Here is a 27224-nt window from a genome sequence, read left to right as displayed (position 1 = left end):
TTCCTCCTCCATTCTTTATATGTTAGGTGTTTTATTCTGCACTCTTTTGTGTTTCCTTTGACTGTGTTTGTGGATAGTTGATTTTATTTTTTGCCTCTAGTTATTATTTGATTGGTCTGCTTTCTTTGCTGTGATTTTATTTTCTCTGGTGACATCTATTTAGTCTTAGGAGTGCTTCCATCTAGAGAAGTCCCTTTGAAATATCCTGTAGAGTTGGTTTATGAAAGGCAAATTCCCTCAACTTTTTGCTTGTCAGGAAATTATTTCATCCCTCCATCAAATTTAAATGATAATCATGCTGGTACAGTATTCTTGGTTCAAGGCCCTTCTGTTTCATTGCATTAAATATATCATGCCATTCTCTTTTGGCCTGTAAGGTTTCTGTTGAGAAGTCTGGTGATAGCTTGATGGGTTTTCCTTTGTAGGTGATCTTTTTTCCTCTCTCTGGCTGCCTATAATACTCTGTCCTTGTCTTTGATCTTTGCCATTTTAATTATTATATGTCTTGGTGTTGAACTCCTTAGGTCCCTTGTACTTGGAGATCTGTGGGCTTCCATGGTCTGAGAGACTATTTTCTTCCCTAGCTTGGGGAAGTTTTCAGCAATTATTTCTTCAAAGATAGTTTCTATCCCCTTTTCTCTCTCTTCTTCTCCTCATACCCCTATAATGTGGATATTGTTCCACTTGGATTGGTCACACAGTTCTCTTAATATTCTTTCATTCCTAGAGATCCTTTTATCTCTCTCTGCCTCAGCTTCTCTGTATTCCTGTTCTCTGATTTCTATTACATTAACAGTCTCTTGCACCTCATCCAGCCTGCTCTTAAGCCCTTCTGTCGATTGTTTCCTTTGTTATCTCCCTCTTGACTTCATTCCTTAGCTCTTGCATATTTCTCTGCAAGTCCATCAGCATGGTTATGAGTTTCATTTTGAGTTCTTTTTCAGGAAGATTGGTTATATCTATCTCACCAGGCCCTCTCTGTGTGGTTGTCTGATTGATTTTTGTCTGGATCAGATTGTTCTGCCTTTTCATGGCGATAGAAATGGTCTCAGGCAGGTGGCACATGTGTCAGCTGGGAAAACAAAATCCTTTTCTGCTTGTTGGTCACCTTGCCCTTCTCTGCTGCCCGTGCCAGTTACCTGCACCCCAGGAGCAGACTCTGGGACAATCTCCTGAGCTGCCATGGGTGGTGCTGCCCTCAGACTAGCCTAGAGCACTGCAGGGGGTTGCAGCCACATTCTATGTGTTCTCCCATGAGAATGGCACCCCTTTGTGCCTTTGAGACCTTGCTCCTGCTTCCCCTGCTGTCCTGGTTAGCTGCACGCTGGGAGAAGACTCTGTGGTTGCTGTGGATGGGACCACTTTCCAGCTGCTCTGCAGCTGTGGCGGGTCAGCCAGTTTGCTTGTAGCACCGGCCTGGGGGAATGAATGGCAGGCTGCTTATCACCGTGAGGGGCTTTGGGGCTGCTTTAGCCCCCAGTGGGTTAGGGGGCCCTAAGTTTCTCAAGATTCCCAGCCTGCTGGGCTGAGTGTGCTGGGATGATTTTGTTCAGCTGTTGAGCCCTTGCCCCTTTAAGAGTTTTAAAAAGCACCCGCTTTTCTTTTGTCCCAGGGGAGCCGGCTGTGGGGACCTGCTCACAGTTTCCATCTTGCACCCTACCCTTCCATTTCTCTAATATCCAGCACACCATGCAATGTGTGTCTGTGCTCCCAGTGCAGATTACTAGGGCTGGTTATTTAGCAGTCCTGTGCTTCCACTCCCTCCCCACTCCCGATTCCTTTCCTCCCACCGGTGAGCTGGAGTGAGGGTAGTGCTCGGGTCCCACCGGTTCACAGCTTTGTATCTTACCCCCTTCGTGAGATGCTGAGTTCTCGCAGATGTAGATGTAGCCTGGCTGTTGTACTGTATCCTCTGGTCTCTCTTTTAGGAATAGTTGTATTTGTTGTATTTTAAAATATATATATGATTTTGGGAGGAGAGTTCCACCACCCTACTCACGCCGCCATCTTCTATGCAGTGAAATTTTATAAAGCTAAACTGATGTCATTTAAAAGGCTTTTCTAAGATTATATACTTAATACTTCTTACCGTCAAGTATCCTTTTGTTCAAGAAGCAGTAAACAGGGCTTTTTTAGTACTATGTTTCTCATGAGAATAAAAAGTCAGTAACACTATTTGGTTTCTAGAAAATTTTTTAGATCTTAATGATCTGTACATTCCACTTTTAAAACCTAAACCACTATAATAGGTGCTAGTTCCACAATATGAGCCACACATTATACAACAGTGACTAATTCTATGCTGAATTCAAACAACTGAATTAAGCTATAAAGAAATCAAGTTCATTTTCAATCTATAGTAATTTTTTTAATATGATGTAAAATTTCTTATTAAGGTTCTCTTTATCTCTTTGTTCTGGGTCTGAGTTAGTATATACTTTAAAAGAAAAATTTTACTTACAACAAATGGAATAAATTAAAGTCTTAAAGACTTCTTACAAATAAGGAAGATAAAGATCTGAATACATAAATAGCCAAAGATGAGAAAGACGATAAGCAAAGAAATTTTAAAATGGCTAATATAAACACAGATGGAAAGATGTTCAACTTCACTGGTAATAAACAATGTAAATTAAAATAAGGTTGGTGGATTGGTGGATATATAAGGAAATGGGCATTCTCCTATTCTACTGTTAGATGAAATAATTGGCACAAACTTCCTTGAAAACTATTTGACAGTATTTATTAAGAATCTTAATAATACAGAAATCCTTAGAACCAGTAATCCCATTTCTAAAATCCTTTCCTGTAAAAATATGAGGATCTCAGTTGAAATGTCATGATCATAGTAGCCAAAATTAGAAGCCACATAAATGTCCAAAATAAAATGTGTAATACAATCCCAATGATTCACTTATTAGAATATTATGCAATAATGAAAAATGTTTTGAAGAGTAATGATGTGTGGACATGTTAAAAGGATAGAAAATTCTATATAATACCTTCTGTTGTATATTAGAAAAAATTTATGTGCATATAATTAAAAATGTTTTCAGTTCTTTCTGTGCAGTAGAGTTATATGCATGCTTTCTATTTTTTTATTTATTTACTATATATTCCAAATTTCCAACAAAGAACATGTGTTACTTTAATGATTTTTTAAAATTATTTTTAAAAACCATGCACTTAAAAAAAATTAGAGAATAGTAGATTTAATTTCTACCTCTAAGGATGAGCTTTTTAAACTAGGCTATGGGTTTAATTATATAAACCAAAAGCCTAGATATTAAGAAATGGTAAGCCCTTGTTTGTTGGGAACAAATTATCTTGCCAGTTTCTCTTTGCCTTCACTTCTTTGAAAACTAACACTGCCACTCTGTTACGAGGGTAAAGTAGAATTAAGAGAGATGACTGAGATAAAACTCCAGGAGAATGCATATGTTGACACCATTACTGCAATGTAAATACTGTTTAGGTTTTCTGTGAGGATTACCAAAAAGCATGTAAAGTACTTAGAGAATCATAGAGAGAAAAACTCTGTAAATACAAACCATGATCCTTTTAGTATCACTTCTATTTGCATGTGTTGCAGGACAACCTTGAATATTTGGATGCAAGCCATAACCATGTGATAACCCTTGAGGGATTTAGAGGTCTGATGAAACTGAAGCACTTAGACTTGAGCTGGAATCAACTGAAAAATTCTGGTAATGAAATAAATGTGTTATGCAAACACATCACAAGTCTTCTCACTCTTGATATTCGACATAATCCATGGCAAAAGGTATGCAACAGACATGTTTATAAAAAAAGCAGTCATTTCTACTTCAAAGCTATTTCCTCACTACTCTTCAGTAATATCAGAAATAGGCGAACTATCTGTGTTTCATTTTACTAGAATTCCTTTAAGAATTTCATAAGTTGAATTTAGTATAGTGATCGAGTGGATCAAATGTTACTTAAGAAAAGGCTATAATTTCATTTCAGCCTCTCATAATTTAAGAGTATTATAGTTTTAAGACTGTTAGATGTCATTGCCCTTTGCAAACCTTTGGAGAGTTTACATAGCTCAGGACCCTATTTTACATGTGCTAGGACCCTATTTTAATGAGGCATAGGGACCAACAATAATAGAATACAATGAGAGAAACATACTATCAAGGGAGAAGCAAATTTGTCACCTCCTCCCCAATAAACCTAAACTATAAAGTCTTATGTTCTGTTACAAAAGAAAATTTGATTGAACACTGTTTTTTCTCACCACAAAAAATATAGATTCATGCTATGAAATTTCAGCATTTAATGATATATTTAAGGGTATCTCCAAGCATTTAAAGTAAGCCCCAAGTTTATAATTCCAAGAATCCTTCCTTCCTTGCTTTTCTAACATGTATACAATACTGTGTTGACATTTTAAAAAGGGACTAAAGCATGATCGGTTCTGTTAAATTGGCCATATTACTATGTTTATGTTGTATTTCTTTTTGCTCAGTAAAATTGAAGGATATTTTTCTTTGCCAAAGCAGACTTCTTGAATGATCACAGTACGGCTCTCTCCCTATTGCCAAATTAGATGCCAAGGGCTCAAGATTCATAATGAATCACATATGGCGCTGACTAGATAATAGCTGATCTAGATAAACAGGAGGCCCTGCAGCTATTCTTCAATGCTTTTCACCACAGTCACTTTTCAGCAGCTTATGGGATCCCCTTGCCCCTTTCAAAAGAGTAGACCCATCCATTTGCAAACAAAACAGATTAATTCTGAATATAATTTAGTTTCAACTATTATTTTTAAAATTAAGTCAAAAGTAATGACTCTATAGCATCTTACTACACTGATAGACAGTGACTGTAATAAGGGGGTGAGTATGGGTGAATGCTGAAACCACAATGTTGTTCATGTGAAAGTTTCATAAGACTGTATATCAATGATACTTAAAAAAGTAAAAAATTAAGTAAAGCCTCTATGTTTAGATATATATTATAAAGTGGGAGCTGTATAATTTGGGGTTGTAGGGGAGGGAGGGAAGAGGCACTCCTTTCCTTGTTATAATGTAAGTAATGTTTTGTAAAAATTAACTTTTGGTTATTTTTCCCAAGCCGGCCACATTAAGGCTGAGTGTTATTGGCAGATTAAAGACTCTTACTCATTTAGATGGCCTCTTCATTTCTGAAGAAGAAGCAACAGCAGCTATGAAATTTATTGCTGGAACAAAGATTTCTCAGGTTGGATTTTACTCCTTAATATTTCTTGTGCTATTTAGAATATACAAGTATTATTTCCCATACTCTTTTCGGTTATTAAGATTTGATATTCTCTCATAACATGCTAATACAAAAAATCAATATAAAACCACCACATCACTTGAATTTTTTTCTGTTTAAATGTATCCCATTTAAATACCAACTGGTTATATGGATTGTCATCCCTTTATACTACCCCAAAAATACCTCTAGGGTAATTGTTTTTTCACTAGTCAATCTGAATTCACCAGGGTCCTTTCTAGAGACCATGTGAAAATAAGCAACTTTCTGTGGATAAGATAAGCTTAGAGACCTTAAGAAAGCATTTAGTTAATTATTTACCTAGTATTAATATTATATATGTCTGGCTGAAAAAAAAAAACCTGTTAGCTTAGGGGAGAGGAAATACCTACATTATCCAGATTAAGAATCTATACTTTGGCCAAATTTGCTTCAGCATCCTAAATATCTCCACTCTAGTTGTCTGGTTATTTACATTTTGTGGGGTATTTGAATATAATTCCTTAAATAATGTAATGTTTAATTTTAGATCTTTACAAAATGAAGAAAAGAAACTTCGTATAATTAACTCCTGAAGAAGAGTTGGCAATTTACCTTACCAGAAATCAAAACTTACCAAAATCCTTTAAGATCTTGTGGAATTGGCACAAAGTTATACAGATAGGCCAATAGGACCTAATATAAAGACCAACATAAACCCACACATACATGGAAACTTGATAAATAATAGAGCTGCCTATACAGATCAGAAAGGCACTGGGACAAGAGCATTAAGGACATCACTATAAACGGCAAAACTCAAAATGCCTGAGGAATATATCAGAGATACATTATTATGACCATGAATTAGGGAAGAATTTATTTCATAAGAAACAACAAAAACAATAAAAGATTGAATTTGTCTATGTTAAAATTAACACATCTGTTCATCAAAGGTCACACCATAAAGAAAGTGAAAAGACAAGTTACATACCAGGAAATTTATAACACATCTAACTGACAAAAGATGTTCTTTATAGATCCAGAATATGTCTGGAAAAAGATATCAACCAATCAAACAAAAATGAACAAAAGATTTTTAAAAAGGCACCTCATTGGAGAGGAAATCAGAACAGCCAGATAACTTAGGAAAAGATGCTCTACCACACTAGGATTCTAGAAAATGAACATTAAAAGTGCAGTGATTACCAATTTAGAGCCACCAAAAGTTTTAAAGCCTGACAATATCAAGTTTTAGCAAAAATTTGAAGTAAAGTTTACAACTGGTACAACCACTTGGGAAAACAATTTGGCATTATCCAGTAAAGCTATGTACATACCCTACAACCTAGTAAGTTCTATATACTCTAAATAAACTCTTGAATGTGCACACTGAAGATCACGCACAAGAATAGTCATGGTAACAGTGTTTATAATAGCAAAAAACTGAAATCGGCCCCAGTGTTTATTGATAGGAGAATTGATAAGGAAATGCTGTAGAGCAATGACATGAATCAACTACAGCTGCATTTTGCAGCATAGATGAATCTCACGAATATAATGAGCAAAACAAGTCATAGAAGAATACGTGTGTATTATCCAATTTTCATGAAGTTCAAATATGTGCAAGACTAAATGATGTGTTTCTTATGGACACAAACATAGGTCTATAAAGAAAGCATGTGAATGATAGATACAAAATTTAAGATTGATTGCTTTGTAGGGTCTGGACTGATTCACTTGAGATGCGTGATGACTTCTGAGAGGAAGGAGAGGAAAAGGATTTGAATAGGTCACACATGGAGTTCCAGGATAGTAGGAATATTCTAGCTCTTAGGCTGGTTTCATGGATGGATTATATGGGGTTTTGTATTACAGGAATCTTTTCACAGTTTTATAAATATTATTTTGTAATGGCTAAATATCTGCTAAAACAAAAAGGAATGAAATATATAATTTAAAATAGATATTGAAAACAGTTTTAAGGCAAATGTATTTTTTTAAATTATTGATTGGGACACTCACTCATCTAGGAAATAATACTTATAACTATATATAAAATGAACCTCTATATGCCATGTCCTTTATCATGTTTTTTTAATTTTATTAGTTCTCTCTCTTACGGCATTCTAGTATAAAAGAGGAGAAGCCACGGATACTTAGTATATGGCCTTCTGCCAAAATTCTGACACAGACTTCAAAGTTAGGACCACATTCACAACTGAGTGGAAACTGGTACTTGAAGGTAAAGGCTAATTGTATAAAACCTAATGTAAAAACTTTATTTCAATTGATATTTCATCAGCTTTGGTCTGTGTATCATGAGGAGGACACAGGTAAAAGGCAGAAAATTGCAAGAGCCAAATTAAAATTAAATAGGTGAAGTTGTGAGTAATGTCATGGAACTAGGCATCAACAGTGGTCACCATAGAATTGGGAGATTTAGGATAAAGGTAGATTGTAAAACCAAAAGGTAGATTCTGATAATATTTCCAAATAAACAAGCAAGCAAAGTTCAGAGCCAGAGATCAAGCCAAATGTTTGGGTGGCAAGGTAAAAGGGATCAAGAATCCTGGCAAGGAAATAGAGGAACTGGTCAGAATTCAGCCAAGAATAAGGGGAAAGGTTATGGAGCACCAGCAGCTTCTCACTACATAAAGCACCCCTCTGCCTCTTACCAAAAATAGAAGCTAGGTTAAAAGAAGATGACTCTTAAAAATGGAAGATATTAGTGGCATTATTTTTATTACAGGATGTATACAGATATTTAGCTGTGCTGCAAGCCCAGTGACAGCCTTGGCTGACTGCACGGGGAGTTCTAGAATTAGAATGGCCCTTCATATTTGACCCAAGTTGGACTGAGATGCCCAGGCCTTTACATCCCTCCATCCTTGGATGTGGGCCAACCTGGGAAGGAGTGTGACCTTGGCAAGGCAGCTCTCTGCAGCTGAGGCTGTCCCTGCGGGGGCTGGCAGCTGATGGCTTTCTGCTGACAGCACTCCCAGCAGCTGGGGTGAGCCCTTCACTGCAGTGGAAATCTGACTGACACAGCACAATGTCCAAAATGTCGTATAAGTCCCTGTTAGAGTTAGAGTCTTCTGGAATTTTTACTCTTTTGTAAACTAAGAGCTTCATAATATCTTTAGTTTCTGAAGGAATTCCTTTGATATTGCCACATTTGGATTATTTCATTAGCCTTTTTATAACATTGAATTTATTGATGAGATTCAGAAGTAACATAAAATGTGAATTATTCTACAGATAACTGCCTTAAATTTAGATGGGCAGCATCTCTTTGAAATCACAAACTTAGAGAAATTGGAAAATTTGAAATGGGCATCATTCAGCAACAATAATCTCACTAAAATGGAAGGCTTAGAATCCTGTGCGAACTTGGAAGAGCTCATATTAGATGGAAATTGCATCGCAAAGATAGAAGGTAAGGTATCTGAGAATTCCAAAGTCTTAAAATATGAATGCCTAACAATAGCAAAAAATGTATCCATAACACTAGGATAGAATTTCTAAAGAGAAAGTTCTCTTGGGCAGTTCCAAGAAGGTTTGGGGCAGAGCATTCTGAACACCTATTAGTGGGTGGAACCTGTGACAGCTGCTGTATGTAATGAGTCTAGCCCAAATGTTGGGAAGAAATTCAGTTCAGAGATGCAGGGAAGTCAGAGTGAAAGGTAGGGAAGGAATTCCTTAAGGTGAGAATAGCTGGGGATGGCAGCTGCCTTGAAGGCAGCAGAGAGGAAGGAGGAAAGGGAAGCTCATTGAATTCCTGCTCAGCATAGGGCATGTCCCTTGCCAACTCCTAAAGCAAGGATCAACTAGCATCCAGTGTCCACTTGAATCTGCACTACAAAGGAACTAAGTCCCTACCACCCCAGGATTTGGGGGAGCTGCAGAGCACTGGATGGAGTGAGATTACTTTCTGGGAACTTCCCAAAGGCAAAGAAAGGAGATTTTCAGGCAGGCTATTAAAGAATATGATCATATAGCTGTAGGCCTGTCCAGGTCACCCAGGTGACAGGAAATTGCAAGTCCAAATCAGAGCTCTCAGTAGCGCCTCCCTACTTATCTGGAGTAGAACAGAAGGAGTGACACACTTGAAGAAAGAGCAACCCCAGAGAGGAGGCACACTTAAGGGTTTAGGGGTTGGAGTTTTATAGGGCCTTTTGAGTAAGGGTCAGCATAAGGCATGACATATACAGGTGATTCATAATTCCTTTGAAGTTTTATCTCAAGAATAGGGTTATTTAAGTGACCTTTTTCATCCAGATCTCAGCATTCTTTATCCATAAAGGCTTATTTACACTTTGGAGGCCTATCTCCTGGACTCAGTACAAAGTTACTTAATTGCCTAAGGGGCTGGAAGAAGAGGAAGAGCAGCATATAGATTAAATTAAAGAATAAAAACTGGGCTAAGTATATTTTACAATGGCATAACCCTTGTCCCATTTCCCTGCTCTTTGGAACTTCAACTAATTAATTAACTCTGTGAGTCCTTTCTGGCTCTCTCGTTTTATCTGGTTAACTCTTTGAGTCCCTTTTAGTGGACTTTACTGGCTTTGCTCTCTCTCCATGCTGCTCATGTCTCTTTCTGCCTGTCATGAAGACTTTTACCTCCTCTGCCTTCCCTCCCCTCTCCTCTGTGCCAGTGTTTGCCTTCTATTACCAAACCTAGCACATTACAAACTAGGCAACAGAGAGTTGTATAGAGTTGAACGAATGAATGAATGAATGAATGAGGTGTGCTTTTGAAAAAAATTAAGTAACATAGTTTGTTTTTCAGATTAATGGAATTAAGGTTACATTTGGAAATTTGAAGACTAACAAAAATGAAAATTGTATTCACTAGAGGTTAAAAATCAAATGTACTATATTGCCTCTTATGTGAATCCACATATAATTAAGCAGCTTTACGAATGTCTGGGTGTGCACACACACACAAACTTACATACTTTTCTGGATATAGAATATTTCTGGTATGCATTCTGGTAACAGGGTTGTCCTTGTCAAGGAGAGAAGAATTGGAAATCATGGCTGGAAAAGAGATTTATGTATACTTTATTCACTTTTGAATTGTCAGATTATTTTTGGTATGTGCAATCTTAGCATTGACTACCTTTAGTATTTTTAGTATTTACTACCTTTTCCAAAAAAATAGAAAAGTTTATTTCAAAAAATTACATATGATTAAAAATAATAATAATAAAGAGAGAAAAGCGGTATCCACATATAAATCAAGTATAAAAACCAAATGAGTATTCATATTTGAACTGACTGTTTAGAGTTCATAATGCATGAGCAAAACCGAAAGTTTCTGTGATGACTGCCCTTGTACTGTTCACTATGTAACTTATTCATTATGTAAGAATTTGTTCTACATGTAAAAACTTGTTTGTTATGCCTCAGAAGATTGGAGACTGACGAAAATTAGGCTTGGGGTGGATTAATGATTGTTTGCATTGAGCATTGACTCCCCTATACAGAATTTTATTGTCGTTAACAACCATTTGATCAATAAATATGAGAGATGCCCTCACAAAAAAAAAAAAAAAAAAAAAAGGACAGACTTCCAATGGTAAAATAAATTAGTAACCGGGATGTAATGTATAGCATAAGGAATATAGTCAAGATATTGTAACAGCCTGGTAGGGTGATAGCTGGAACCTAGAATTATGTATATAAATGTTCTACCACTGTGTTGTACACTTGAAACTCATGTAATGTAATACTGTGTGTCAACTACCCTTCAATAAAAAATAATTATTTAAAAAAAAACAAAAAAAAATAAATAAATAAAATAAAATAAAATAAAATAAAATAAAAAAATTACATATGCCCAAGCAAGTATTAAATATCTTTAAAAACAGCTTTTATAATATTTGTTCTACTTTATTTTAATGGCTGTTAACAATATGCTTCTAAAACTTGCTTGATCATAAGAATCACTTGGGATACTTAATGAATATACAGATTTACAGGCCTCTCCTCTGTAGATTTAAGTTGAGTAAACCTGGAGGCAGTGCAGGTGTCTGTGTTGAGAACCATCACCAGTCTTCCATTTCCATACAGACCGGTGTTAGCTTTGCTTTCTGTGTACAGTTGAGCACCTACTTCCTTTTTATTCCCCTCCATAAGCCCACTGAAAGGAAGACTCCTCCAACCTATATTTTCCCTATACCCACTTTTCAGAGAACATACCTACCCCACCACACTTTAACAGATATTTCTCTTCTTAGTTCCAGACACATATAGGCTTATTATCCATTTAAGGATTTTTGCTTTAATGGTTTTATACTAATTTGCCCTACATTGATTTCAATGCTCCATAGTCCCTTGATAAAGGCTGGTGTAAAAGGCAAGCATGGGTAAAACTTATCAAGGACCAATTATTTGCCAAAAGCTACAACTGACACTTTTCAAGTGCCATTCCATTTAATTCTGTAACTCCTTAGGAGTAGATTTCAGGATGTCCATTTTATAGAGGAAAATGAGTCTCAGAGGTTATGTGATTTTACATAATTTACCTATTGTCTCATATCTAGTAGTGACACATTTGAAAGTTGCTTTTCAAAGTTTTTATCTTTCAATCGCACCTTTCTACAATACAATTATAAATGCCTAAAGTTCAGAATGTACATACAGGTTAGATGGTGAGAGGTGGCATTTTCTAAAGTTGTCTTAAAGCACTTTTAAGTGTTGTCCTTCAGTTCCATACACTGAATGTTTTTAAATGGGGTGGTGGTGATTATTTTAAGCTTTATGCTATTGTGATGGTGAAGATCTTAATTAGTTCACCATTTGCAGGTTATCTAAAAGCAAAAGTCAACAATTCCAACATTATACCTCCCTTAACATCTAAGGGGGATGAATCTTCTTAGAAATCCAAAATTAGAATTTAATATATTAGCTGGGACTTTATACACATTCTATCTTTCTTAAACAAAAGAGAAAAACAATGACAGTTAATATTATAGCATCCCTAAAGTCACTTGAATTTAGAAAATGAGAAAAAGTAAAATGACTAGCCAATTAATTTTTAAATTCATCTTTCAGTGCTGTCTGAATCTTTTTTTGAATTTTATTTTCTAGGCATTTCCAAGCTGACTAAATTAACTCGCCTCAGTATAAATAATAATCTTCTCACTGGTTTGGAAAAACATACTTTTGATAACATGCTTCATCTTCACTCCCTTTCTCTTGAGAACAACAGAATCACTTCATTGAGTGGTTTGCAAAAAGCTTTTACTCTAATTGAATTATACGTAAACAATAACTATATTCCTCTCAGTCAGGAGATCTACAGTTTAAAGGTGACTGGTGTGGTAATGTTTTTGATTTTTAAAATATTTATTGTTTCTTTGTACTATGAAAGTAATGTATATTCACAGTGTAGAATTTGGAAAATACAGAAAAATGTAAAGAAGAAAATAAAAATCAAGAACAGTAGGATTTATTAAAATGTATTTGTATTCAACTTACGTATACATACAAACATATGTATGTGTAACTGATTAGTGTCCCCACATTAATAACTTCCTAGGGTAAGTTTTCTTTTAGTACTCAAAATAATACAAGCCCCATTCCTCTTAAGAAGCAGAGCCTTCCTCAGTATTTCCAAGGGCTACCCAACCTGGTTAGGAAGTAAGATTCTTTAATATTTCCTGTTCTCAGAGCAGTTCTTGATTATCTCTTGCTTACTAGTTCTTACTGGTGGCTCCAACTCTTTGTGGTCAACTTTTTCCAGCTTTATTCTCTTTAATTCTCCCAAAGAAACCTATAACTCAAGCATACTGTATAACAGACTTTACTGAAGGTTTGAATAAAATGGAAGCTTACTACAGCACAGAATAAGCGTTCACTTCAAATGTAATGTGGGACTTAAATGTTTCTAAAGTTCAATGTCCATTTCTTACCTCTAAAACTCACAATGGCTTCTTTCCTTTTGTTCTTACCATATTTCTAGGACTTTTCTACCAAAACTATCTCCATTGTCTTGGCTTACTGTTAGTCTTCCCATTCTACTCCCCAGTGTAACTTATTCTAAAGCTGCAGAGACTATCAACTCAATGATAGCAACAAAATAAACCTTTCGGTATTATGATGCAGAGTAGTTTTACTCTCGTGTCTTAACCTCTCCCATCCATATCCACTTAGGGCTCTACTTTCACAACAAAGGCACATCAAAATGTCTTGTCTAATAAGAAAGCACATTTTTCCCTTAAGATGAATTCTGCTGCTCCCTCCAGAAGCAAAAGCACTTCATATTTATCCCTCATCAGAAGGCAGTGTTTTCATTCCTGTTATATCTGTGTACACACATACACATTATTTAATAGGTCATTATTCCATAAATAAAGTATCTTTTAAACTTAACAAAGTTCCCTCCAAGTCTTTACCACTGATAGATAATACATTTAGCATAGCATCCTAAAAGGGATTCTGATCATTTAAAATAGACCACTGAGATACTGTACAAAATTAGACTTTACGGTCTGAAAGGGTAACCCTAGCACTAAAAAGTACACTTAACGCACTTAAACCACTCTGAAATTATAGAGTAACTTAAACATTAAAAGTAAAGGATGGATAAATTCTTAAGGGGAAAAATCTAACTAGAGTAATAACTACCTGCCTATCTGTATTTAAATGTAGGTATTTTTATTACCTAGGGTTTATGTAACCTGGTCATTCTAGACATGTATGGAAACATTATTGTATGGAATCAAGAAAACTACCGGTTGTTTGTAATATTTCATCTTCCAGAACTGAAAGCTTTGGATGGAATCTCAATTGTAAGTTGTTTTATAACTCATAGCATTTGGGCCAAGCTACATATTCACATATCTGTTGACCACAATCATTTGAACCCTGCTTTGTCACTAGTATGATACCCAGACTTACTATGCTTCTTAAAATCAAGGTCTCCAAAGCACAATAAATCTGGGTTTAAAATTTTTCTCTTAATTATACTAAATTGAGATGAAAGGGGAGGGAAGACTATATTTGCAAATGCCTGATTTTCACCCATTGAATTCAATGCCTAAAAAATAAAGAGCGCAATTTTACAGGACTGGATAGAAAAAACTACTCTGGAGCCCTACCATCCTCTTGAACCTAAAGACAGCTTCCTATTCCCTGGAAAAATACTGTTGTTACTATTTAAGAAAAATATGTTTGAACCAACAAATGGCACGTGAGTGTTACTAGCAAACTGTAAAGAAAAATAACACAGAACATAGGACTGAATATGAAAGGACTATTTAGAAACTTGGATTCTGTAACAAGCAAGTTCATACAGAGTTCCTGATTTCCAGCTAACAGGGTAGGTTCATGACAAATATGTGAAGAATAAAAAGGTTCCAGCTGGAATATTGCCTAGTTCCTGTCAGATAATAAAGCTCACAAAATTTTCTAGAAAATTGAGAGATGGTTCATGATTATTTGAGACTTTGAGGTGCTTTGAAAAGATGACGAATTCTAGCCCTTCTTTTTTTCAGGACCCGCCTCAGAATGGACAATCAAAAACATTCTCTCCCCAACACAAATTCCTTAGACTCTTGTATAACTAGGCTTTATTTAGGTGTTGTTCTTGTTGCTAGGCAGCCGACTCTGGGGCCGGCTCTCCCTGTGCGCTAGGTGAAACCTCAGCCCGGATAGGGGCGGGCTCTTGACTGATGGGGAAAGAATTTACTGTCAGGTTGAACAAGTGCCAGCAAGAAAGGAATTCATTAAAGTGAGAGTAGTAGCAAATGTCAGCACCCTTGAAGGCAATAGGGAACGAGGAAGAACGGAGGGAGGAAAGGAAAGTTCACTGAACGCCTGCTCGTCATCGGGCAGATCTTTTGCCAGCTCCTAGAGACAGAGTCACCTCGTGTCCAGTGTCTGCTTTATGTGTATGACAAGGGAATTATATCCCTACCACTCCAGAATTTGGGGGAGCCATGGAGCACTGGATGGAGTGAGATGATGTTCTGAGAAATCACCACAGCAAAAAATGAAAATTTTGGGGCAGGCTGCTAAAGAACAAATGGTCACAGTTCCATTCAGGTCATCCAGGCAACAGAAATGTGCAAATCCCTCCCTATTCAGTGGTTCCTGCAGCCATTTCCCTCCTGGTCTGAAACAAAACAGGGAGAGAGGAAAAGCATTGCATTTAAGGCTAGAAAACTGAATGGAATAACAAAGTGACGAAGATATCACGGGAGGTGCAGGTTGGCGAGTTTTTGTCTTCATCGTGAAAAAATAATTCAGAGATAAAGTGCAATAGGCTTATGAAGCAAAAAAGTTTATTTGGTAAGACAATACACACTCACAAGGGAGTGTGGGCAACCTCAGAGAGGAGGTGCACTTAAGGGTTTAGGGTTTGGGGTTTTATAGGGTGTTTTGGGTAGGGGTCGGCATGGTATATACATGTGATCAATAATTCCTTTGAAGTTTTGTCTTAAGAAAAGGGTTATTTAGGTGACCGTGTTGATCCCATCTTGGCATTCTTGATCTGCACGTGTTTGTTTACATTCCAGAGGTCTGTCTCTCATCCTGGTTACAAAGTTACTTAGGTCATTAAGGGGCTGTTGCAGGAACTGTGGGAACTACGAACAGGGAGTCGGGACACCGAGAAGTTTAGCTAGAAGCGGTATATTGGTGCCGACCCTGGCTCAGCGGATTCCTATCCAAAGGCTGAGCCCCAAGTTCTGCGGGACCATGCCTATTACACATTCACTACAAGGGTGAAGGAGAGTCAGCCCCCAGGAATGTTGCAGAGGGAACTGTCAGTGTACTATAGGTTCAGCCAGAATGCTAGTTATGTTTTAACCCATCTCAGTAAAGGATATCCTCTTGTAAACTAATGGGCCTACATGACTGTGATCAACTAGCTGTTCCATATCACTGGGTCCTGGTGGACATACAGTGTTATATTGCTTCAAACTCAAGCACCCTGGTATTCCTCTGCGTTCTTATAGCCTTAAAGAAACATTGTCCCTTTTCTTGGCTTGGCTTCCTACCACAGGGCTAGAAGTAGAGGAAGAACAGCATATAGATTAAGTTAAAGAATAAACTGGGTCTTATTCACAGGCTAAGTAGATTTTCTAGTAGCATGACCCTTGTCCCATTTCCCTCCTCTATCTTACTTTCATTGAGGGTTGTTTTAAAAATAGTCTTATGAAAGTAAGTACTGCCTTTCCTCTGATGATGTTGAAGATCTCATCCTTCCTGTTTCTCTTGCCCTCACTTGAAAGGCCACATGAGAAAGTACTTATAGAAATAAGTGTAAGAAAAAATTTTTTTCCCTAAGGAAAAGTTATGCTCTACTCACTGACAGTTAGATCATTTAACAATTTTCCTTTTCACATTGCCTACCTAAAAGTTCAGGGCCAAATTTATGTTTCAATAATAGAAAACCTATAGGACTTATGGTCTTATCCTCAGTTTTGATCTGTTCTAACCTATATCACTCTTGCTTTTGATCTTCACTATTTTTTATTTGCATTTTACTATTTGATTGTGTTTCCTGTAAGCTACCACAAACTCATAGTGGAATGAGGTAGAATATGAATATATGAATTAATAGTGGGACATGATGACTTGACTAATTTATACTTTCATTGAGAGATAATGGGAAGGCATTAATTATTTGTGAGTAAGGGGAAAACATATTCAAAACTATGTGTTAGGAAATTTAAAATAACAGCAGTGTTTACAGCAATAGATGGAAGACCAATAGGAGGCTATTAGAATAGTCTACATGTGAGGTAATGAGAACATGGACCAAGGGGAAGTGAATTTAAAAATGGAAAGCTAAAAGATATGAGAAATACTGGGGAGAATTGACAGAACTTGGCAACCAATTGGATTTGAGAGACAAAGAAAGGGAAGAGTAAAAGATGTCTACAAGGTTTGACTGTATGCCAGAAAGAGATATTATATGAGAAATATGAATATAGGCAGGAAAGCAATTGTCAGGAATAAGATGATTAGTGTTAGACACACTGTTTTATATGATGGTGGATCATCTGACTGAAGATGTCAAGAAGGCAGTTTAAAACACAGGACTTAATTTAGATATGGCAATTTAATTTGTTTAGATTTGGAAGTAATTTGAAGAAAGTTGACAGTTAAAAACAAAAGCATATGTAAGATTAAGGAAAGTGTAGAGAAATTAAAGAAATCTAAGCAAAACTTTAATATTTCCATTTAGGAAATGTAAAGAACGTAAAAAGTCACAAAAATCAGGTGCAGAGGAAGATAAAGAACAATCTAATCCTAGTGTTTGTGATGTAAATGGACATGAACTTTAGAAATGCATAGTCTAAATCCTTTATGTTATGGATGAACACAAAGAACTCCAGAGAATTTATATGACTTATTCCAAGTGGCATGACTCTTTAATGATAATGCATAGACAGCCGAGCTTCACTCTCTATCCAAAGCTCTGTGAACATCTAATCATATTGCCTTCTTTGGAGCTAGAGTGAAAACCAAGAAGCAGTCTGGGCAGTTGCATTTTCATTTTATCCCCTTTCTACATACTTCTATTTTTTAAATATTTTTACAGGAAAAGATTACCAACACCCGATTTAGAAGGACACTAATCAGATGTTATTTTTATGACTATGAAAAATGCAAAAGCAGTAGTACTTCTAAGGGAATTAATGTGCTCTTAAATTTATTTTCAACCATAAGAAACATAACTAGTAGATGTGTGTGTGTGTGTATATTAAGAGGTTTATTACAAGGAATATTTAACAATTATGGGGACTGTCTAAGCAAGTCTGAAATCCACTGGGCAACCCATTGGAAAGAGAAAATTACGGGAAAGCTGGAATTCATGGTCATAGACAAAGGCTGCTGTCATAGGTGGATTTCTTCTTTCAGGAAAGTCTCAGCTGCTTTTAAGGTCTTTCAATTGTTTGAATCCAGTTTATCCAAGATGATCTTCTTATTGAAGTCAACAAAGTAGGAGGTTTAATTATACCTGCCAAATACCTTCACAGCAACACGTACATTAATGTTTGATAGAGTAAAAGGAGACTAGCTGCACTTTCTTTGCAGCTCTGTTGTTTGGTGCATGTACCTTTAAGATATCTAGTAGATGAACCCTTTCATTAGTATCTAGTGTCCCTCTCTGTCCATGGTGATTTCCTTTGCACTGAAGTCTGTTTTATCAGATATTAATATAGCCACTGATGCTTTCTTTTGATTAATGTTTGTGTGTAATGTTTTGCCATCCTTATTCTTGCAATCTGCATGTATTGTATTTGAAATGAGTTTCTTATTGACAGCATATATTTGGTCATGTTCTTTTCTCCACCTCCAAATTCTATCTTTTCAATGGTGAGTGTAGAACATTTCCATTTAAGGTAATTATTGACAAGTTAGTGCTTCAGTCTGCAGTTTTATTTTTGTTTTGTTTGTTTCCTCTATTTACCTTTCTTCTTTTTCAGAAAGAGAAAGCTTCCTGTGAGCAATTTGAACATTCTATAGAATTCTATTTTGATTTATCAAGTGTTTTCAGTATGTCTCTCTATTATATAAATTTTTTAGGGAATGCTCTAGGTATTATTTTACATGTACATAATTTATAATCTATTAATGTTGACATTTTTACCAGTTGAGTTTATAAAGGGTTAGAAATCTAACCTCCTTTTAAGTTTGTTTATCCTCTCCTGTTTATAATTGTCTTAAGTATTTCCTATATATATATATACATATATGTACTAAGAACTGCAACAGACAATGTACTTTTTTGCTTCAACTGATCAAATATAATTTAGAATACTCAAGAGGAGAAGGAACCTCTATTGTATTTAAATCTTTCCAGTGTTCTTCTTTCCTGTTATTCCCAGATTCCTCTTTTTCTTCTTTGCTTTTTTTTCTGTTTCAAGAACTACTATTAACCATTCTTTTAGCATAGGACGACTGTTGACAAATTTGGTTTAATTGTGCTTCGTCTGAGAATGTCTTAATTTTGCCTTCATTTCTGAATGACAACAGAACACAGGATTCTGTGTTGGTAATTCTGGGTTTGTGTGAGAAGGTGGCACAACATTCTCCAAAAGAGCACCACAACATCTCTGGTTTCCATGGAATCTGATGAGAAATGATGAGAAATATGCTGTACTTCAGATTGGTTTTTTCCTCTTAAAGTAAGATTTTGTTTCTCTCTCACTGCTTTCAAGCTTTTTTCTGCCTTTAGTTATCAGAAATTTGATTATGGTTATGATTTATGTCTTGACATGGATTTTTAGGGGTTTTCTTTTTTGAGGGTTTGCTCAGCTTCTGGAACTGAGATTTATGTATTTTGCCAAATTTGGGGAATTTTCAGCCATTATTTCTTCCAGTACTTTTCAGCCCCACTATATTTCTCCTCTTGTTCTAGGAATCCAATGCCCCACATGTCCAGGATATGGTCTGTCTTGGTGAGGTGAAGCTCATTATTTTAAAAGTCTGTTTTCTCTCTTTTGTTCAGATTGAGTAATTTCTTTTGTTCAATATTCAAGTTAACTGATTCTTTCCTCTTGTTCTCTTTATTCTGCTGTTGAGCCCAACCATTGTGTTTATTTGGTTATAGTATTTTTCAGTTCTAAAATTTCTATTTGGTTCTTCTTTATGTTCAATTTCTTAGCTGACACTTGTTCTTTGCTAATAGTTTCTATTTTTACATGTTTCAAATTTATTCATAATTGCTCATTAAAGCATTTTGTGATGGCTGTCCTGAAGTTCTTGTCAGATAATTATAACATCTGTGTCATTTGGTGTTGATGTTTGTTGATTATCTATTCACATTCAAATTGAGGTCTTGGTAGGCTAGTTTCTTCTATTTTATTCTGGACATTTTGGGTAGTATGTCATAGGCTGTGGATCTTGTTCAACTCTTCTATTTTAGCAAGCCTTCCTTGACATTGCACTGGTAAGGAGATGGGGCAGCACTTTGTTGCTGTCAGATGGGAGATAAAAGTCCAGGGTCCCCCACTTGGCCTCTATTAACACCTTAGATGTTGTGCTTCGTTAACGACCAGGTAGGTTAGGAACTCCCCCTCCCAATAAGCATCCACTGACTCATCCTGACTAGGAAAGGCAGAAGTGCCTTATTAATGCTCCACAGACATTATTACTGCATGGAAGTGTAGTGTGATCTGTAGTAACACTTGTGTGTATGGGTGCATTACTGCTGGGAGAGGATGAAGGTTCAGGCTCCCCATTCAGCAGGGATTATGGGGGAGTGGTACCTTGTTAAAGCTGAGCAAGGGAGGAAATATGTACTCCCCTTCTGCTTTTAGTGGTGTAGATGGAGCCATAGTTTATTCCATGGTGTTTGGCTGGAATAGACCCATTATTGTCTAAAAGTTTTCTGTATTGCTAGGCTTCCCTTTTCCTTCTCTTTTTACTAGAAAGAGCAGCTTTGATGTGGAACTTCCTTTGTTTTGTTTTCTCTTGGTGGCGTTTCTGGATTCCTTGCTTCTCCAGCACCTAATCTGGCATATATAAGACAAAATCCCAGTCTAAATGAAAAACTCACTTCCAAGTGTTTCCTTTACTCTCCCACTTATTGCCACACTCACGGTACTTATGACACCAAATATGTGGGCTTTCGACGCTTCAAGAAATTTTCCAACACCAGTTGGGTATCCTAGAACTCAACTGAATTCTGACACTGTCTACCTAGAAATAGCATCAGATCCAACAGGCTAAAGGCTCAGTCCCACAATACTGCCTCGTACCCACTTCAGATGCCTATTACAAGTCCAGACTGTCACCTGTGCTCTGACTAACCAGCTGTAAATAGGAAGTTCCCATGACCCTCTTCTTGGGTTTGATTAATTTGCTAGAGCAGCTCATAAAACTCAGGAAAACATTTACTTACTAGATTACTGGTTTATAAAGAGGATATAATTTAGCAACAGCCAGATAGAAAAGATACATAGAGCAAGGTATAGGAAGGGGCACCAAGCTTCCATGCTCTGTCTCAGCATACCACTCTCCATATGTTCACAAACCCAGAAACTCTCCAAATCCCCTCCTTTTGGGTTTTGGCTTTTAATAAAGACTTCACTCCATAGGCATGATTGATTAAATCGTTGGCCACTGGTGACTGATTCAACCCCAGAGGTCATGGGTAGGACTCAAAGTTCCAACCCTCTAATTATGGTTGTTTCTTCTGGCAACTTGCCTCCATCCTTAGGGACTTACCAAAAGTTACCTCATTAACATAACCAGATGGAAAGAAGCTTGTTATGAATAACAAGACATTCCTTTCACCTTTATGGCTCTGGAGCTATTTAAGGAACTGATGGCAAGAGACCAAACAGCATAACAAAAGATGGTCCTATAGCTCTCATATAGGAAATTACAAGGGTTTTAGGAGCTCTGTGCCAAGAACAGTGGACAAAGTCCAAATATATATTTCTTATTATAAATCACAATATCATAGTCCACTCCCTGGTCTTTGAACACAGATCTTTAAGAGCAAAATGATCATAAAATTCAAAAGATACTGGCACATCACTAATCCTATTCAGTCATTATCCAGTCCATAGTCATATGAAAATGTCTCTCGGCATAAGGCCACTCAGATCTACAGGCTTCCATTAGCAACCTTGTCAGGTTCCAAGAGCAGGACTGGTCTCATAAAACATAGCTTCATCCTTTCAGGCATCTGATGTAACTGAGCTACGAGGCACTGTTCCCTCCTGCTCTGAGCCTCTTTTGGTATGTTAATACAGTGTTGGACTTCCCTCATTATACAACCTATTTATTAATTCCTGTACCCATAACTACTATTTCTCCTCTCCATTTATACCCAAACTTCCTACCTTGGGAAGGGACAACAGGCTTGGCCAGTGTGCTGGTCTAGATTGTAGACAGCAATATTAGTCCAGCAAGTACCTCCCTGTCAGTCCATTCTTGTTTAGATAGGGTAAGCTTATATAGGTGCAGAGCTAGTGGACTATTTTAGCCACTACGCAACACATTAGCCTCAATTTTGCCAGATGGGGTGAAGGCAGAACTCACCCCCATCAGACCTTCAGGAATTCTGACATAAGATTTAAAGACATAGTTACAATTTCTTGCTTAGGAATCACTGTTTCCAGCACTCATATTGCAGCCATGGTCCTGTAACCATTGCATCAGGTAGGGAAAAAGTTGGGGTGATGTGGAGAAGAAGAAACAAGTGTAGTGATCATACCAGTATCATCTCCCTTAGCAAGAATTGCCTAGTCATACTGGCATGCTTCCTCACACCCACCAGAAGGACAGAGAAATCCATCCAGTGGGGACACTCCTTTAGCCCCCCTCACATTCATGTTGAGGGTGAGCACTCTCACGAAGGCATGTAAGCTAGCCTTTCATGCTTTTATCTCCCTGTTTCAAAAAACCCATGCTGTAATTGCCTGTCTAATTCTCTACCAAATTAGTACTCTCAGGAGGGTATCTTTGTGCCCATTGTTGGACATTATGGGCTGTTAAGTGTGTTCCTTAGTCTGAAGAAATAACAGCTGTCATATTGGTGCAGTATCTTCTGTCCTAGTTCTTTTATAGAACTCTGAGCATTTGCATTTACTGCTGGGTAAGCAAAACTCAGTCCAGAGTCAGTATCTATTCCTGTGAAGACCCATTTGCAAACCCCCAGGGCCACCAGCATCAGCTGACTTGCCAGGGCTTTCCCACAAAGAGAAATTTGCCACCGCCATCTGCAATCTCTTTTTTGCTAGCAGACAGAACAGTTCTTACTGTGTGCCTCAGAAGGTGCAAGAGGAATATGTCTAGACTCAGTCCATCTCTGCATTTTGTAGATACCCATGTCTACCTATTTCATGGACCCAGGTGGACACCTTAAGTGAGCATATGGGATATCTGCTTGTCCACTCCAGTCCCCTTCTGCACCTGGAAGGGAGTTCTGATGGGCATCAACATGTCTTACTTCTTTAATGTACTTGTCAAAACTCCATAGAGCTGTGCCCCATATGGCCAGGTCTCCATTGCCCTCCTGCCTGACCATATGGCCAGGCCAGAAACAGTGAATGAAAACCAAATATATATTTCCATTATAAATCACAGTAACACACCAGGGAAAGACCACAGTGTCATTCCTTGGGTCCCAAGTTCCCCAGCTCTTCTGCCTCCTTCTCTGCTCCTTTCAGTCTAATGTCTATTTTATATATAATGGGCAAGGTTTTAGCTGTACTTGTAAGAGGAATAGGGAGAAATTAGTCCACTTCATTTTGACCTGGAAACAAAATGTCATTTTGTCCTTTGTAAATATATAGGAACCACCAGAGACTGAATGTGCAAAAGATTTGTTTGGCGGCAGACTGACTTCTGACATGATTGCAAAACGACAAGGACATTCAAACTTTACCCAAATGCAAGAACTGAACTGGACTTCATCATCCATCAGGTACAATCACTATTATTATATACTTTTTGACATTCTAATTAAATGTGTAATTATTGTTACCATTTTTGTAGGTTTATAATTTAGACATCTTTTCTAAATACAGCCAGTAATTCAGAAAATCATCTCCCTTACTTCAAAATCTCATGCTAACGTTACCACCTTTTACAGTGCATTAATAATTTTTATTATCACACCCTATGATTTAAAACATCATCAGTTTCTTTCTAAGACCTTATATTTCCCTTTTCTTTTATAACCAGGCTTTTAAAACTAAAACATACTGGGATTGCTCCCTACATCGTGTCACTGTAATCCAGTGCAGCCTGCCTCCCACTGCCACCATTCCTCTGATGCTATTCTGGTTAGAATCTTTTTCTCTCCACTCTTTTTCATACTCCGCATGCTTCACAAGCAGACATCTCTAGCCATAGTTTTAACTTATGCAATGATCCCCAAGTTTAGCCCAAACTCAGCCCCCACATGAATATTCAGTTACTGTCTAGAAATGATCTAGGAGACAACAGCTGTTGTTACCCAAGCCAAAAGTTCTAGGAGCCATTTCTCTCTCTGCTTTGTCCTCTTATGTTTAATTAATCACCTTGTTCCACAGAGTCTGTGTCTTATGTCTCATACTTCCCCTATCTTTCCATAGTCACTGCCATTGGCCTATGTCCAGAAATGAACTTTAGAAACTCTCTTCATGACCTTTTTGGTTTTCATCTTACATAACCTAGCCTGCAAATTCATCTATTATCCATACTGCCTTCTAAGGTGCAAGTTTCATCAGATCACTTCCTGTCTCAACATTGTTTAGTGTCTTTCCATTATCTACAGAATAAAATTTAAAGTCCCTTCATATGGCATAAAAGACTCTTTAATTACCTGTCTATTTTTATCTCTTAAAACCCTTACCTTTACTGTCCTATAACTCTTCATACTCCAGAAATTCTAAAATACAACCAGAATTTGTTCCTTAATCTCAATCTTATGAGGATGTTTCATGTTTTTGCCTTTGATTGTGCCTGGTCTACTGCCTGAAACTCTTTCTGACTTGCCTACCAATGCCCATAAATTCTCCAGGTCTCATTTTAAGATCTTTCTCCCCTGTAAAGTCATTCCTGAGTTCCCCACATAGGTTTTTCTTTCCCTGAAATGCCATTACACCTAACTCTATTATAGCAATTTTCTATTTTTATTTTATTTTTTTCTGGATCCCATTTCTGGAGGGAAGAGACAATGTCTTTTCATGTTTGTTGCAGCCTTTCCAAACAAATTGCATGTAGAAAATACTAATGGAAATATGTTGAATGAATGAATGACTCATTAATGGATCAAAGTATGAAATAACTGTAATTTCATAGTCTGGGTTTGTTTAAAGAGGTGGTTAGAGCTTTATGCTCTTCCCTGTCGTTGTTCAAAGGAAGGTGAACACTTGTAAAGCTATGGACTAGGAATCAAGCATTTTGTTTAATTATCAAAATACCTTTACAACATAGAATGCCATAAAAGTTTTCAGGAGATCCCACAGAAAACTATTTCCCGAACCTTACCTGCTTTCTCCTTTTCTTTCCCATCCTTCATTTCTTCCTGGAATTTCAGAAATAACCTATTTCACATATATCCTTGCAGTTTACAACCTAAAAATCTTATGATTTACCATATCAACCTCACTACAATTTCATGAACATGTATGTGAATATATAAAGAAATTGGAGATGTTTATTTTAAAAGCTTTTTTTATGATAATACTATGTTTATGTAGGAATAACCATGTTTTTAAAGCAATAAAATTCTCTCATTTTCTTACAAATGTGCCCAACAAAAAGATCTTTTTGTCTGGTCACTTGACCTATAAATTTTACATTAAGGCAATTGTTTTTCATAGCATATATCAGATGAGAATATTTTTATGCATTTGGGGTTGTACATGAGGGGTTCATCTATATAATTTTCCAATTAAAATTATATTTACTTTCTCTAAATTCAGGACTGTGGATTTGATTCCAGTTGACCAATTTAGAAATTTGTGTAATGTGAATCTACAGAACAATAATCTTAGTTCATTCAGTGGATTAATCTATCTGCCCAGTGTGAAGGTGGGTCACTCACAAACTTTCTTCTTATCTTTCAAAGTTTTCAATGCAAGCTGTAGTCTTTAATTTGGGTTAAAATGTATTTCTGTGTTATTAAAGAAGATAAATTATTCCTAAAGTTTCCTTCCACCAAGCAAGAAAAAGTATTACTTTCCAAAGTTATTTTGGTTGACATCAGTTTTATGTGATTATCTTATAAATAGTAAATCTTATTCTGCAGTAGGTGATGGGATGGAAGGCTGCCTCTGTAGTGAGTGGATATAGAATGAAGGTAGAGGACGTTGTGGTTCTCAAAGCAGCCTCTTGCCTCCTATCCTATAGCTTTGACCTAGCCATCTGCAAAAGGCTTTTTAAAGAAAGGGAAATAAAAATCTCTCCAACTAAAGAGTTATTTCATCTAAATTTGGAGAAGTCAGGAATTCAGACTGAAGAAGCTGAGCTGTTTTCTATGGTGTCCATTATTTTGTTTAAAATGTCATTTCCCAGCATGTCGGATAATAAAACCACATTCAAAACCAAATCCAGACAATTTGGGATATAAAAATTTACATCATTTTTGAATGGATGAAGTAGATGTGGTACATATACACAACAGAATATCACTCAGCCATAAAACAGAAGGAAATCTTGCCATTTGTGACAGTGTGGATGGCCCTGGAACATATCGTGCTAAGCAAAATAAGTCAGGCAAAGACAAATACCATATGATTTCACTTGTGTGTGGAATCTAAAAAGAAACACATGACAAAAACAGAAAAGAAATAGACCCATAAATACTAACAACAAACTGTTGGTTATCATAGGGAGGTGGGTGGGGAGGCAGGTGAAAGAGGTGAAGGGGATAAAGAGGTACAAACTTCAAATATAAAATAAATTAGCCATAGGAATGCAGGTACAACATAGAGAACATAACCAATAATATTGTGATGTCTTGGTATGTTACAGAGGGCAACTATAATTACTGTGGCAAGCATTTAGTAATGTATATAATTATCAGTTCCCTGTGTTGTACATCTGAAACCCACATAATACTGTATATCAACTATATTCCAATAAAAAAAACTGCATTATTTTTAACCCTGATATGTCATTAAATTATGTTGTATAGTCCAAGTTTCTTCATACCATTTTAATAGTTTTTAGAATGTTGATAATATCAAGTCAAAGATACATATACAGCAGAATTCATATTGTAATGTTTGATTAATAGGGTATTCTTTCTGTAGGTCTTATGCCTCAACTATAATCATATTGAATCAATCATGCCCAGACTAAAGCCTCAGACTCACCTGACCAGCAGACAACTAATGTACCAAAAAGTACCTTCAAGTGGCTATGGACAGCAAGGAACTTCAAAAATAAACAAAATAAACAGGTATTATTCTTTTTTCTTACAATTACAAATAATTTTGGCTGGGAATTTTAAAAGCAGTTACGTTAATGATAGCAGTAACATACATTTAGCTTATTTTAAT

General features: G+C 36.6%; 1 protein-coding gene across 1 annotated transcript in view; it reads left to right on the top strand.

Moving 5' to 3' along the window:
* LRRC9 (leucine rich repeat containing 9) overlaps positions 1-27224 on the top strand; it is a 115721-nt gene that overhangs the window by 60104 nt on the left and 28393 nt on the right. Inside the window, exons 18-26 of the mRNA XM_057488407.1 lie at positions 3593-3784; positions 5104-5229; positions 7358-7492; positions 8509-8686; positions 12349-12569; positions 13929-14051; positions 23526-23656; positions 25644-25752; positions 26976-27124. Coding sequence (XP_057344390.1) covers positions 3593-3784; positions 5104-5229; positions 7358-7492; positions 8509-8686; positions 12349-12569; positions 13929-14051; positions 23526-23656; positions 25644-25752; positions 26976-27124 — 1364 coding nt within the window. The remainder of the gene's footprint in view (positions 1-3592; positions 3785-5103; positions 5230-7357; positions 7493-8508; positions 8687-12348; positions 12570-13928; positions 14052-23525; positions 23657-25643; positions 25753-26975; positions 27125-27224) is intronic.

This window comes from Manis pentadactyla, chromosome 11 (assembly GCF_030020395.1).
Source record: "Manis pentadactyla isolate mManPen7 chromosome 11, mManPen7.hap1, whole genome shotgun sequence".
Classification (NCBI taxonomy): Eukaryota; Metazoa; Chordata; class Mammalia; order Pholidota; family Manidae; genus Manis; species Manis pentadactyla.
Note: the sequence above shows the minus strand (reverse complement) of the source record. Positions and strands in the feature narration are given on the sequence as shown.